The sequence below is a fragment of the Thermobia domestica genome, chromosome 1, assembly GCF_964235325.1.
Source record: "Thermobia domestica chromosome 1, izTheDome1.hap1.1, whole genome shotgun sequence".
Lineage (NCBI taxonomy): Eukaryota > Metazoa > Arthropoda > Insecta > Zygentoma > Lepismatidae > Thermobia > Thermobia domestica.
Window position 1 is genome coordinate 96,856,319 of NC_137454.1, and position 16,580 is coordinate 96,872,898.

At 35.1% G+C, this 16,580-nt stretch overlaps 1 protein-coding gene across 1 annotated transcript in view; it reads right to left on the reverse strand.

Annotated features, from left to right (window-relative positions):
• The window catches only part of LOC145687573 (uncharacterized), an 83,233-nt gene that overhangs the window by 16,584 nt on the left and 50,069 nt on the right, over nucleotides 1-16,580 (reverse strand). Inside the window, exons 17-18 of the mRNA XM_081761040.1 lie at nucleotides 3,049-14,174; nucleotides 981-1,420 (exon numbers count right to left, since the gene is read on the reverse strand). Of these exons, the coding sequence (XP_081617166.1) occupies nucleotides 981-1,420; nucleotides 3,049-14,174 (11,566 nt within the window). The remainder of the gene's footprint in view (nucleotides 1-980; nucleotides 1,421-3,048; nucleotides 14,175-16,580) is intronic.

Sequence of the window (16,580 nt, forward strand, 5' to 3'; positions counted from 1 at the left end):
TTTGGTTTAGGCTAATAATCACAATCATTTACTTTCTCTCAAGCCCTGTAGGAGTCTTTTCTGTATTTAAATTTTATATGCAACTAAAATAATTTTCTGTAAAATCTATTTCATGCTCACGAATCAAATAGGTGTAGGTAAAGGACTTCTACAAGAAAGAGAATTTATTATTATTATTATTATTATTATTATTATTATTATTATTATTATTATTATTATTATTATTATTATTATTATTATTAATAATAATAATAATAATAATAATAATAATAATAATAATAATAATAAATTGAGCTCCTTCGTGGTTAAGCGGTTAGCGTACGCGCCTTTGGCGTGGAAGACCCGGGTTCGATGCTCGGCGGGGCTCATGTGGTTCGGATTCCACGTTAATCAGTAGGTCCCGTCTCATATAGCCTCGAAAGGGACGTTAAACTCAAAATCAATTCAACTCAATAAAATTAATAAAAATATTTGTACGAAATTATATTTCATCTCGTGTATCTTGGTTAAGATCCATCAACCAAATTATTAATTATTTTTCTTCTTATTATTACTATTAATAATTAATAATAACAATAATAATAATAATAGATAAACAAAATATCAAGCCTTTTCACGTTATTTCTTATTTATTTAAATGTAATTTTATGTTAGGTTATGTGGCATTTACGAACATTTTGTCTTTAATTTGTGAAATTAAGAAATAATAAAAAAGAAGAAAATACCAGTATTAAGAATATTTTTGGTTGCTCGTCCTGCTGCACATTAGAAAGGAATCGAAAGCACATTTTCGTTTCATTGTTATTTTAGCGTTGCACTCTATTTATTATTTTCTTACTTTTGTTGAATTTTAGTAACATCTCAAGATAATAATAATAATAATAATAATAATAATAATAATAATAATAATAATAATAATAATAATAATAATAATAATAATAATAATAATAAAAGATAATACCATAAGCATATGTATTTACCTTGCACATTTTCCTGTAATTGTCGCACTTGCTCTTCAAATTGTGCAATCTTCATGCTGATTGCAACGATATAAGGCTCCATTAGTCTGGTGCAATGCTTCACATATCTTGCTACCTCTCTTTCCGCATTCTCTACCATCTCCATAACCGTGTTTTCAATGTTACCAGCAATTCGGTTCATTACCTCCATTGCTTGTCTGTACATGTCAATTACAACCCTCTTGATGTGAACACACTGAGCGTAGATCTCTGAAATTGCCGCTTTGACATGTTGACAGTATCGGGACAAGTCGTCAAAGAAGTTGATGTTGAAAATGTCATTCCAAGCAGGAATACTTTCATAGAGATATATCAAGAAATTCTCCGTTATAGTGTACAAAACCTTTACGACTTCCATTAACTGACGACCAATGCATGACAAGGTTTCTTCGGTGTATGTCCTACATTAAAAAAAAGAGAAAACTGTAATAAATGCGGTACGAATTGGGCGCAATATATTAATTTTAACATATCGAATTAACTATTTCTGTAATCTACTACATCAAGTTTGTATTTATATGTACATATTACTAATCTTACATTATTCTCTAAGTCAGAAATGTGTTAATTTTGGCGATGATTCGTGAGGTACAAAATTCAGTAAGGGCATTTTACTGTAATTATGCCTAGGTAATATGTAAGAAAAATAAGTCATCGTTTCAGAAATAATGTTCGAGAATCTCAGCACTTATTCTGTGAGGATTATAATGCACAAGAAAAATAATATCTTGCTATATATATCTTAAATATTCTATTTGGTCTTATCAGTGTTTTATCCAGACATGTTAGTTGGTGGAGTTCCAGCCCCCAAAATTCCTATAATCCCCCCATTTAAAAAAAATATAGATGTAGAATGCAGATGATTAATATGGTTCTCCCTAGAGTTTTAGATTTCCCCCGAAATCGACTGGATAAAACACTGTACTTATGTATGCTTACAACCATCTAAATATTAAAATTGTTAGAAAGACTCAGGCATTACATTTTACTTAATTACATTACCTATATAAAATCAAAGAATTGTTCTATATAAAAGAAACTTACTTTTATTATTAATAGTTATTATCAAGAATGCCTAGCCACTTAAAATACGTTCTTCATATTTAAATATCTACTCAATGCATATATATGAATTTCAATGCATTTCTATTCATTTACATATAAAAGCTAAAGTGCACTCTACTCAGCAATTGATTGATCTATTTGTTACTCAGATTCCCGATCCCAATTTTGTTGAAAAACAATAGGTTGCGATGATAGGAATTACAATCTCCAAATTTTTCTAGTTTGATGAGAAGTAGAAAGCAGAAAGCCTGAAGTAAGGAGATGTAATTTTCATGGTGTTGCTCATCTTTTTCTTTAATTGTTTCTACTCTGTGGTCGTAATCTTAAGTAAATTACTTTCAACCCCTTTCATTGCCTCTATTTAGTTTGTCTGTAGAAATATACATATATATATTGAAATTTTAATTTAAGAATATTCTGAGACTTATATTGATATCTATTACGTTTAAATAGCCCTTTTTTCATTTGTAAGTCCTAGTCACGTTTCAATTATTTTTAATTTAGACATCTAAAAATTAACTTTCAAAACTTAAATTCCTATTCATAACATATGAATGATTTTTTCCACAAGTAACACGCGCAAACATATACAGATGTATTTAAACAGCGATGTATTGTGAAGAAGAGTTTACATTTTAGTCCCTTTTAGAAATAAGTCTACATATTATTTTTTACCCATCATTTGATAATATAATGCTCATTAACGGAACAAAACTATTGTTATTCATTCGATTTACTGACAAACTAACATCATACAAGGAAAAAAATCTCATATTAAGAGGCATTATGAATACAAGCTAAATTAAAACAACTACGAAATTTCTCATATTACCATAAATATTCTTATAAATTTTAGTTGCTTTTCATTTTTTTCTTGTTCCACTAAGAAAATTTTATATAAAGAGTAGCTAATATTAAATATTTGTAACTACATGGAAATGGACTGAAATATATATATACTTACATAACAGAGTTGACATAATTGGCGATATCTCTAATGTAGAAGTCGTTATTTCTGTACATCTTCTTGACAATCCTTGTAATTCCTCGGAAGTCGTTCTGGATCTTTCGGAGCTCTGATTTCGTACTTTTGGCTACTTTTTCAACGATTCCTTCAAGTGCCAGTGAGACCTGATGGAACTTGTGTCCCATATCCTCAGATAAGAATTCACCAATGCTGTCAAGAATGGACGCTAGCACGTGAGAAATTTCACTGTACTCCTCCAATATAGCCTGTTTTAATTCACGGAACATATTGTCATTCCACATAACACGAGTTGAAAGAAGTTTGTTTGTTTTCAGTTTCAAAGAAAGAATACTGTCTAATTCTTCTGTACCGTATATTGTGTGGTAAGCTTTTGCTGTGATTTCTCTCTTGTGAGGCATGCCGGCGTATATGTTGTAATTTCTGCTCATACCATAGTTGGCATCAAATTCAAGCTCAGCTTGTTCTAAGTTCACAGAGAATTTCATAGATAGTGGTTCTTTCTGGTTCATTTGTGTTTCCATGAATAATACGTGTGCGTTTTCTTTGCTTTCAACAGATCCTTTGAGTGTGAGAGAATTTTCATTTGTACTAACTTTGACCTCAATTAGTGGAACGGTTTGGTAAACTTTGCCGAAGATTTCGATCATTTTCTCTTGACCATGCATATCTTGATATTTAATTGATATTTTACGAGATGCTTGATCTGCGTCCCATAAATAGTCATAAACAGTAACTATGTCAAGTGTAGATATTGGATGTTTGACACCTATTTCCATGTGATACTTCTCATTCACTACTTCGAGGGTAGTGGCATACACCGTTACGTGATTTTCTTCATAAGGAGAATATTGTAACTGAATTTGGATTGTGGCCTCTCCACTGGATGCGATTGAGTTATCGCTGCGAAGAACAACATCATGTTCAAGCCCTGAGTGTATAAATCGTAATTCAAACCTTCTAACCTTCTGATTCCAATCAGATAAGTCAGTGCTAAGATACTGCAATCCAATCTTTTTGTTCAAATCATTAGCAGCGTCCCACTTGAACATGGCAAAGCACGATGTCTCTAATGTTGAAGATAGATGGCTAGTTTCATATTCGAATGATCTGAAAGGGAAATCTATTCTGATTACCTTTTTCACATGAGTGTTGGCGCTTGTAGACTGATCCTCCCATTCGACAGTGTAACCAAGTATTTTATCATCTTCCCAAGACAATACAAATGAGTGTTTCTCCTTAGAATCTGTTCTTTCTTTTTCACTTTCAACCTTGATGACACGAGTTGGAAGAACAACTTTGAATAACAAATCATCCTTGGTAGACATTTTCTTCATAAATTGCAGTCCAACTTGTGAATCACTTTTCTGATTCATGTTCCAACACAACTCACCCTCGATATTAATCTCCTCGGGTACGAATTTGTAAGAATAGTACAAGGAAACAGGCTGTATAGGATTCTGAAGTTCAAACTTGAAGTCATTAGTCATTGATAAAATTATGAAATTAAACAAGAGGTTTCCGTTGTAACTCAAACCTGAATTCATCGTCATTTGGTTCTCTGGCTTGTTGAGTAGAATATACGCCTGGATGTTTCTGATAAGTTCCAGTGGTGATTTTAATTCAAATTCTGCAGTCACCTTATCATCAGTGTACATGCAATTAAGGGTAAGTGACGATGTATGTTGATTCAGTTTCATTTCTATTTGACTCTCTAATAAGGTTGGTTTAAGAACGCCATTTGCACTTACTGCCAGTTCGTTTTCGTTAAATTTAGTCTCCAATAATCCTTTGTAGTTTCCATTTTTAAATTGATTTACAACGTTTACTGATAAAGCTTCGAAGTCGTAGAATGGGGTATTCAATTTTGCTTTGCAAATCATGTCAAACCAACTTCTGAAAACATAATCGAATTCAACACCTATCGTTTGCCCTGGGTATTCTAGTTCAGCGTGAACTGTCTTACGTTGGGTGTCCTCAAATCTCAGAGTCAAGGCATACTTTTCGTATCCCTGGAAAGGAGTAATAAGCTTAACAATTGTAGTATATGCATTTCGTTCCATGATGAGTGACGAAGTTAATTCAATCTTTCGTTTGTTCCATTCAAAATTAATATTGGCATCTCCCAAACTTCTGATATTTATATCGCCTCTTAAATTCAGTTCGTAGTGCTCATAGTCCTTAAACGGTGTATTTAGTTCTACAAACAACTCGTATGGTCCAGCATAATTTACTAAAACAGTAAAATCTGCTCGTTTGTTCTTACATTCCGTTACTGCTCGAAGCTCGAATCGTTTATCAGCCTTTATTAATGAACCATATACTCCATATTGCTTTCCTGGTAGATTTAATGTAATTCGTGGCTCTGTTTTCATTATATTGAATGGAATGTTGGCTGTGAAGTCAATGTTCTCATAACCTCTGAACGGCGTTTTGATTGATAAAACCTCCACAAGAGCCTCGTTAGTAATATCATGACTAAATGTCATTCTACTTTCATGCAATGACGGCAGGGAAGTTTGAACTTGGACCTCTACATTAAATCCATTGTCTACTCTATAGTTTCCAAGCAATTTGAAATATGTAAATGGTTCAAATGGAGTGATGATGTTTAAGTGTGCCTCTCCATCCGCAAAAGAAATAAAGCCATCGATTTTGAAGATTGATTTTGGTGTTTCTAGGCTCACTAGTCCTAGTAAAGCATCGTGCTTGTTTTGACCTTGAATATGTACTGTTAAGGTCTTACTTGGTAAGAATGGGCTTTCAACCACAAGTTCACCACCAACATTATCTCGGAAGAGTTTAAGAACTGCGTGGTGTAAAGTGTTTCTAAATCTCACAGAAAGGTCGTAGACATTGCTTCGGTCTGCTGTGTAAAGGCTTCCTGTAATTTCCGTTGAAAAACTAGGAATAGTATCTAATGTTACGTATAATTCGTCCTTATCGTAATTATTGCGAATGTTAACAGAGAGCTTGTGTACTTTGGAAGCAAATTCACAGGATAGTTCACCCACCAAATTGTTTCTTCTCTTTTTGTACAAGCTATAGAGGTTTATCTTGCCATGTGGCAGTAATGGGGATTCAATGCCAGCCGTGATAGATTTGCCGTCTTCATTTCGAGTTCGATAATACAATTTGTGTTCGTTATCACCCGTTTTGATGATAATGGAAGCAACATCGTTATCTCGGCCAAAATTGATATTTAGGCCGTTTGTATTAAATAAAGCAAATTTCAAGTTTTTACTAAGTGTCACGTCAAATTCCTTTTGTCCAAATACTTCACTATCTGTCTTTCCAACAATTTTTAGAGCGTCTGTGTTTTCTACAGAAAGATGAACTGAATGAGTACGATCTCCAACGTAGCTTGCGTCCAGCGAATATTTATTTGTTACTAATTCAACTTCAGCATTGAGACTTTGAGGTTTCACAAATAGTGGTAAGTCGACATCAAGTTGTATTGAGATGTGAGTTCCAGTTTTTTCTACGTGTCCGTATAGTTTGCCAAAGTGATCTGGGTATTTGTATTGGAAAGATACTTTCATTGATGTGTACGATTTGAAAGCACCCAGAATTTCGAAACTTCTTTCTGAGACGTCCCAGTCGGGTATATTAACAACCCCAGTAACTTTAATTGTAGTTGGGTCGATCTTGTAAGTTCCAGATACTTTGTTATCATTGTAGTATACTTCTATTTGAACATCGTTTACGTGGGGTATGCTATAAGATCCTCCAGCAGCGAAATGCGTTTTAAATTGTGGAGTATCTAAGTCAGCACGGACATCAATGCTTCTGTCAGTAATAACATACGTTCCTCCTGCCTGATACATGGATGAAGGAAGTGTTACTGTAATATCTGCATTCAAGTTCTTCCAGTTCTTTGAATCTACTGATGCATCTACCGACAAACGTGAGAGTTCACGGATTGGAAGTTCAGTGTTAATCTTCACTTGAATCTTCTCCAAATTATCGTTATGTATACTGCCACTGATGCTTATTTTCTTGTTAAGTGCTGTCGCAACAAGACTACCTTCCATTTGTCTTCTATCATGGTATTGGAACGTGAGACTTGAACTTAATTCAGGTAACATTTCGAAAGGTGTATTGAGTCGAAGAGTTCCCTGAACTAATCTTCCGTCATTCTGCAGAGTGAAGAACATACTCATTTTTTCAAATTGCTTGAAAGGAGTAATTAGATTGAATTTGCATTCTACGGAATTCATGCCCGTACTTTGTACATATGCATTCAGTTCAACTTTCTTGTCTTCCCACTCAATACCACCATTAACACCATAATTGTTGACTTCATTCCTGATCGATCCGTACAGGATTAAACGATACGCTTCCCATTCAGCTATTGTATTGACTCCATATTTGTATGTATCGTAAGAGTATTGACTTGAAAGCTTGATATTTCTTACATTTACATATGGTGTTTCTAAATAAAGCACGAAATCAGTTGGTCTAAAAGTAGAAGTGAAATAAACTCTCTTTCCAACTGGCCATTCTGCAGATAGTGTGACTAGTAAGTTATCTAAATCAAGATAAGTGTTAAGACTTACTTCTTCCCATGATTTGAGTGGAGTTTTCAGAGTTCCGTTGATCGAATAAACTTGATTCTCAAATTCATAGGCACCTGATATTTCATATTTTTTACCAAGATGATCAAGAACGACATCAATATATCTTGTGCTAAATTTAACACTTACAACTGTTGGTGAAGCATATCTTGGCACAATGCTCAGACGACCATCTCCATAACCACGTTCGTATGAGAAAGATCCCTCTAGTAACTTACGGTCATTGCATTCAAGATTGAGAGAGCCAAGCTTTTTGCTATCAACAAGATTAAGCTCAAAATTAAGTGATGTTCTTGCTTCTTCTATATAAGTTGGTAAGTTTAACATCAAGCTGCCTTTTACGATACTACTCTCTGTAGACCATGAAGCTTCTATTTCATCTTTGTTGTATTTATTTTCAACTGATATATGTGCTGTTTTCGTTGATCCCCGCATATCATAACCCACATGAAAGTTTAATTTTGTAGTTTCTGAAAATGCTGAATCAAATTGCATCTGGAAATATGAGTCTTCGTGTGTATAACGCAATTTGCCTCCAACTTCTATGGATTCTTCCCCATACTTTAGTGTAACTTTTGCGTCGTGACCTGCATTCATATCATATTTGCCAGAAACAGAGAAACCTTTAAGTTCAGTAGATGTGAATTCTAACGCAAATTCTACCTTGTTACCTCTTTCAACAATTTCTCCTGCTAGTTCAGCTTTAGAATCATCCAATTCTACAACAACATTAATTGTCTTTCTAGAACTTTCAAGTTGAATGTTGTATGCTACACTAAGGCCTCGGAAAAACGGTGTTGAGAGATCGAATTTCAGATTCAATGGTAACCATTCTAGAGACATTATGATCTTTTCAGTTTCTTCCCATTGAGCATTTAGCGACGTAGAAATACCTGATTTGTAGTCGTAAGAAGCACTAAATTGCAAGTTTTCAAAATCCCTGTAGGGAGTAACTAGTGACATCTTAATATCTCCTTTCTTGTTCAAGGTTTGCAGGCTGAAAGTAAATTCAGACTTCTCATTTTCCTTCTCGAACGTTAATTCAGCCTGTTTTGAATTTTTGAGGAAATCGTATTTACCATATAGACGAATGTATGTGAAGCCTTCCAACGGCGTATTCAATTCAAATCTCATTTGACTGTTCTCATAGCTGTTTTGCAAGATATTACCAGATAGTTGTACTTTCTGATTTCCATATTCAAAGGCAGTTAAAATTGTTTTTTCAGAAGCAGAAAAGTCATAATTCAAGTTAAATGTGAGAGGTTCTGTAAAAGGAGTAGTAAATTCAATATTTGCCTTGGAGAGTAATCTTTCAAGTGACAAGTGCCCATTTAGATAAACTCGATCCTGTTGCGTCCATTGAACGGCAGTTTGAATGCTGATATCTTTCTTGTAGTTCAGAGTAGAGTCAAAAGAAAGTTCTTCAAAGTTTTGGAAAGGGCTCTTAAATTTTATTTCCATATTAATGTTGTTCTCGTCAAATTGTGCTGAACCATCAAAATCAATCACATTGTTCGCCCAAGTGGCTACGATTCTTGATCCAAACTTGTTGTCTCTCTCGCTATTCCATTTCACTGACAACTGATAATCTTCTGTATGTGGAGCCGAAAATGTCAGTTTGCTGTCAACGTTACTCCAGGAATCCTGTGTCATAACAGCTGATAACTGAGTCTTCTTTTCGTTCCCAGTATCAATAACAAGTTCAGCTTTCTTCTGCGTTTCGGTATTCTCAAGTTGCCAATTGATATCGAAGCGTTCATAACCTTTCATTGTAGACAAAAATGTTAGACGTCCTTGTGAATACTGATGTCTGAGGGTGATTTTGTATTCTAACTCACCGACACGTACAGCACCATCTACTGATTTATAATCTGCTCCAACATTGTAGCTGCAACTAAAATCTACTTTTTCATAATAACTAAGAGGTGTAATAGCTTTAACGTCAATTTTTCCTTTCATGCCAGTATAAACCAATGACACTAAAACATCAACTGTTCGCTGATTGTTGACTTCCAATATAGCACTACTTTGCTTCTCTTCTGTTCGTAAATCATATTTCACTTGTAATTTAATTTGTTGATAGGCCTGCAAAGCTGTTGTAAGCTCGAGAACACCATCCATTGTCAATCTATCCTTGAAAAAGTTGCCTTGTATGAGATAAAAGGAAGAACCTATTTCAATTTTTGCCACAGCAGTCTTCGTAGCATCTCGTAAATCACATTTCCCGTAAACAGTTAGTTTATCGTAAGCAACATAGGGAGTTCGTATTGTACCAGAAATTTCAGCATAACTTGGTACATATTTAAGGATTACGTCCATTTCTGATATGTCATTATTTTTGTTAAATTGTATCTTAACAGTTGTCTGTACCTGGTCTATTTCATATTTGCCTAGGAATGAAACTTTTTCATATCCTTCAATTCGTGTTCCAATGACAGCTTCTACAAAATTTTTGTCATATTGTCCACTGAAAGAGAAGTGTTCGAATTTCCTAATTGGTGTAGTGACTTCAAACTCAAGAGCTTTGTTGCTGAAATTAATACGTCCAGAGAATTCTTTCCTCATATCATTCTTCTCAAAAATGAATGTCCCTATCTTTTCTGCTCCAGAATATCGTAAATCCAAAGATGAGTGGAATTTTTCATAGCCTTCAAATGGTGTGAACAAAGATGCCTTCCATTGAATTAAGCCAGGTCTCGTGATCGTCAGGGATTCTGTGTATTCAATTTTGTCTGAATTTTTCTTAGCTAGCAACTTGTATGAATAAGAATTCGATTGTTTTGAGGCTGATTGGAGATGGAAAGCTAGGTCTTCAAAGCCTTCAAATGGTGTTGTTATGTCCAGTTTTATTTCTAGTCCTTGTTCAGACAACCCATTGCCCAACCTTAGTACTCCTAAGCCAGAAGCTTGAATTCGATCGTTGTTCTTGTGTAAAATAACTGATCCAAGTAACTTAGAATCAGTCAATTCGTAGTGTCCTGAGAAGCCTAACTGGTTATAACCTTCGAAAGGAGTATTGAGGCTGAATAAAACAGATGTTCTGTCGAAGTTTAAGGCCACAGAGAAGTCGCTTCTTTCTCCATTTCTTTCCATGGACATAACAGCTGACTTATGTTGGTCTGAATTTTCGTAGGTACCCTCCATCGACACATCTTCCAAGCCCTCATAAGGGGTCACTACTCGCACTCTGGCTCCATTGTCACTTAGAGCAACACGAGTTTCAAATGATTGTCTCTTTCCATTCTTCTCAAACTCAAATGTTCCTGAATAGTCTGTTTCAAAGTTGTAACTTGCATGGAAAATTAATTTTTCAAGTTCTTTAAATGGTGTAATGATGTTCAGTTTTGCCTCTGAAATGCTTGGGGCAAATCTACCGTTGAAAGAGACTTCAAGGAGGGCTTGGTTCTTTGATGCTGAAAAGTGAATAACATTTTCTTCTTGTCTGAAGTCAAAGCTTCCCTTTAAATGTACCAGTTCCCATTCGTGGACTGGGGTTGTTGCATCGATTTGGAATTCAGAATGAAGTGGGTCAGCCAAAAGCGAAGATATTACTTCAAACTTGTCATCATTTCTCTTGAAAGTCACAGTTCCACGTTTCAATTGTCCACCTAGGTCAGATTGAATATTTAGAGAGAGCTTTTCATAGCCAGGAATAGGTGTAAAGATTTCAGCGGCTATAGTATTCTTTCCTAACGTGAAGACACTGTGAAAGCTGTGTTGAACGCCGTTTTGTTTTACGTTAGCTGATATTGTTTTTTGAGAACCACTGAAATCATATTCTGTTTCTGCAATGACATTTTCCCATCCTCTTAAAGGACTGACTAACGAAAGTTTAATATTTGCCTTTAAATCAGAAACCATAGCCGTAGTCAAGAATTTAGTTACACCCCAAGGTGTGTTAATATCGACACTGATATCTTTCTCATTGCTGCTCAAGTCGTACTTGAAATGTAAACGTACATTATCGTAATTTTCGAATGGTGTTACAATTTGTATGACACCTTCTGATTTCAATGGGTTCTTTTGTTCAAGAAGTCCGGACAATTCTACTTTCTTTTCGTTCCTCTCAAAAGACAACACTAAGGAATGTTGTGTTCCTTTTGTTACGTGTTTACCTTGCAATTTCACGTCTTCAAATCCCTTGAAAGGAGTCTTCATTTGTATAAGTGCTGTTTTAATTTGGTCATCATTATTCATAAAAGCACGCACATCAATGTTTTGACTATTTTTCTGAAGATGAACTTCTACAACGTCACCATCAGATTGAGTGTTGTAGCTTATCTGAAGGCCGACATCTTTGTATTCAGGGAAAGGAGAATTCAACTTAAAATTGATTGTACCTCCATGCTCATCAAAAGAGTTTACCACATTGACTTCAATATTGTCGTTGTTCTTTGTTAACAAAATATTCAATGACTTTTCTGTGCCTAAATTATATTTAGCTGATATTGCCATGAATTCGTAATCATAAATTGGAGTTCTCAAAGTTACTCCTAAGTGTCCATGATACCTTTCCTGCTCGAATTCTGCAATTAATTCTGTCTTGGCATTATTGTGTACAACTGAGACTTCTGCAAGATGATTTGTTCGAGTTCTTACGTAACTGACATATAATGAAATACTCTCTAGATTCTTGATAGGAGTTACAATAGCAACACTGACTTTTACTGTATGATGACTAATCTGGTAAGAGCCTGAGATGTTAATTTCATCGTCGTTTCTTTTCAATTTCAATACCGCCATTTTTGTTTGCTTTGTCAGGTCAAAATCTGCAGAAAGCGACAGTTTCTCGAAGTTACTGAAAGGAGTGCTAACCTGTACATCAGCCTCATATTTCCCATTACCTAATTTTGCAACTCCCCTTACTTCCAATTTTTGGCGAAGATAATTACCAACTAAATGTGCCTTCTTTTCCATGTTTAATATATCATATGATCCTTTTACGTTAAGAACTTCATTAACCTGATCAGAGAGAACCCTCATTTCACCTGATGCCTGGAAGATATTGAAATCTCCTTTCATTCGAATATCAGTTTTTCTCTCCTCCACGTCGAGTAAGATATGGAGAGTTTTCTCTTCTTTAGTAAAGTCATATTCTGCATCGAGAGTTGCAGGCTTGCAGAAAGGTGTTTTCAATTGCAATTGCAATTTACTTGAAAGTGGGTCAAGGTTAAATTCTCCTTCTATTTCGATTCTCTTATTCTGCATGTATTCGACAATTAGTACAGGCTTGTAGATACTTGGTTGTGATTGCAGATCAAATTGTATTCTTACTGGATGTGTCCATGGTGTTGACATATAAACGCTATACAAAATTTCTCCCCCATATTTCTTATAATTACCCATTGCTCTAACTTCTTGTCCGTTAAAGTCAGCAAGTAACTTGTGTTCATGCAATCTGTCTTTGTATGTATGTTCATTAACTATATATGTATTGTGTAATGAACCAATGATTTTAACCTCATTTTTCCAGTTGTATTCATCAGTAATTGAAAGCATATGGGATACTATCAAGTCTGAAACTTCAAATTCAGTTTGGTAATTGTTGAAGTTTCTGGAATGCCTAAAGTTTAACTTAAACTGGTTGGATGTAAATAGTGAACTGACAGCAGTAAGCGAATACTCTAACAAATGACTTTTACTGTTTTTCTCATAATTTCCGACCATAATAACTTCTGTTTTTTCACCATTCCAGTCACCTTCGAAATGACTCTTAATACTATTACCATCAAAATTGTTCTGAAGTTTTCCTATCATTGTATGTTCTGGGATAGTTAATGCTGTTTCAATATTGAAGTTCACGGCATTGCTAATAGATCCTTGAACATGAAGTCGCATTAAATTATTATTCCCGGCCAACACATTTACGATGGCTCGAAGATTTTCTTTCCCTGGATTATAAGTAACCGTCACTTTAAATTCGTCAGTTTCTGGTAGAACTAATCTTGCTACCATGTCTGTCATTGAATGTGTGTTACTGCTATGGATGTCCAGAACGGAAATTTTGCCATTAAAGTTCATCGTGCCGTTAACAAGAAATTCTCCATTGCCAACACTGTATTTACCGTCACATGAAATGTGTCTGTAATCTGTGAATGGAGTTGCGATATTAAGTACTACATCAGCTGAATAGTCGTCCAAGTTACCATTCAAGAAATATATGATTTTCTTATTTTCGTCCCATTGAAATTCGCCAGAGCTTTTAACGCCGTATTGATTTACAGTATGCAAAACCTTACCTGTCACGGTACGAGATGGAGTTGTAATTGATAATTCTCCTTTAATATCTTTTGTCTCTCTATGTTCATTATTGTACCAGCTAGCGTCAAATGTAGCTCTTTCCCCATCCCAAATACCAACAGCATTGGTGTTAATCTGAGGACCATTAATATTGTGTTGGAATTCAAAAGAAATACTTCTAATTCCAGAAATACTAGTCTTTACATCTAGATTTGCCTTAATGGATTGCATATCCTGTACACCAGTGAATTTGATAGTAGCCGATTCCTTTTGCCAAATAGCGTTTAGCTGAAAGAAATTAAACAAAATGATTTCTAGTTACATTGATTCAACTTAGCGTTTATTTTATTTATTTTACATTATAAAGTATTGCATGCATATAATGCATGTATATGTTTAAAATAAGCTTGGTACGATTAAGTTTATTATTTTGAAGTGAGTGATTTCAGAATAGATTTTTCTTTCTCTTGATTTTTTAAAACAATTTTTTGTGACGGTGTGACATTCTTAAAATTAATTATCTTTTTATTTCGACATCATAGTAAAGGAAAGTTTGGAATCGTATAATCATATTGTTACTGTAAAGAACTTGAGGAAGTGCTGTGTTGCATATTGAAATTATAACTCACATTCTCTTACAAACATTTCGAATTATGTGAAGTAAACTTAAAAACTCGAGTTGGAACTTTAATAGTGGCAACGTTAATGTATATTAGCCACGAAACCAACCAGTTCTTCTCGCTTTTACCACACGTTAGTTCTAGTTCAATATCTAACCTATCTTACAGTAAATGGACTCTTCTTTCTAACGCTACGAGACACATGAGTTTCGTGTCAATTAGCGATCTAAATTTGTATAGCCATGACGTTCTCGAAACGAACATTGAAGTTGAATAAAGGTTGAGGTGTCTGCAGCTGTACCACGCGACAGTGTCATCAAGTTCTTTGAGAGGCGTGCGAGAAATTTACGTTGCCTTACGAAACAATAGCACGGTAGGTAAAAGCCTTTAATAAGGGCTGCCAGAGTGTAACAGATACGAGTCGGGTGGCCATACTGTAACTTAAGAGGAAGTGTAGACTATTGACTTGTTTTTGCAGGAGGATCGACCCCAGACGATTCGTGAGTTAGCGTGAGACACAGCATTATCACATATTACTGTGCTTTATACTTTGAAAGATGCCTGGGATGAGAAAAATCTTATTGTGTTTGGTTCCGTAGTATTTGAAAAACAGGCAGAAATTGCCACGATACGAAATTGCTTAAACCCACTTGGAAAAAAAATGAAATAAAATCTTTAAGTTTAACGTCCCAGTTATGTCGGTTAGGCTAAAGGAGACGGTGATAATGAGAAATGAGTGAAATGGTGGAATGAAGAAATTGGGAGGAAACGGGAGAACCCCGAGAAAACCCACGAGCACGGTGTTTGTCCACCACAAACTCCACACGGCGCGATAAACCCACTTGGAGTGCCATGAGTGAAGGATAGGCTTTGATACGCCGTCTCATCGTTTCGTTACATGGGTCAGATTGTACGAACCAAAACTGAAACGCCAATCGAAAAAACACGTTATTACGGGCTACCACAAACATCAAGAAATCATCATAACTTCAGCAATGTAAATACAGTATGATGGTAATTCTCATGATAGCGTTATCTCAATGCATACCACACCTCAGAAACATACTTTCAATGCGCAGTTTACTATTTACATTTGAAACATTACACGAGCGTTATGAAAGAGTCCGTTATACTTCCTGCAGAATAGTCCCATTTTTTTTTTATCAAGAACAACTCGGGCACATGTATTTCAACCTGTGACTGATTTGTGCACTCGATGGGTTTGGAAAGTTTTCTACCATCTATCATACTCCACTTATTAAAGCCTGTGATTATGTTTTGATACCTAAGATTAATGAGCTGATTTGTTTCAGAGATTCTGCAGGCAATAGACCACTTTACTGAGACCATCAAACAGAATATACTCCTACTATAATTTCCATACTGCTGGCAACGGGTGAACAACGCTGATAATTACATCAAAGGGCAATAAAGGTTTCATAGGGATATCAGTTGTGAATAAATAGTTGCCAATATTAAAGTTCAAAACCTAGTTTATATAGTTTTTTCCCCTAAGAAAAAGACAATCTCATCGTATACAAAATAGAGAACTAAGGCTACTTTCATGTTTTGTATATTTTGTCTCGGCCAAAAATTTGCTTTCCTCACATAATTGTAGCACTAGAAATAATTTCTAAGTTTAATGGTTGAAAATCAGCTATATTTTTCGGAAAACCAATTAATAAATTATGCTTTCTATAGATTAAATCTAAAATTCATTCTTTAATAGTAATACCTTTGAGAACTATACTTTACAAATATGTCAAAACACATACTTTAACAGTATTGTTTTCCTCTACAGATCCTCATCAGTTTAATAAAAACACCTGGAGTTGGAAACATGTCAGATGCCTGGGTTGGCAATGATCAGGTGGCGACCGCAGCCCGGGGTGTTGGTGTTGATGTGTTAGAGCAAACTCCATACTATGTGAAAACCAGTAGCACGGCAGTGCAGTGAAGTAAGCAGACGGCGCTCGATTAGGTGGAGCTAGCATGACGATATAGTACATGTGTCGGGTATGTCGCAAGGGACAGTGTCCAAGGTGATGACGGCAAAGTCACATCGGCGAAGAGT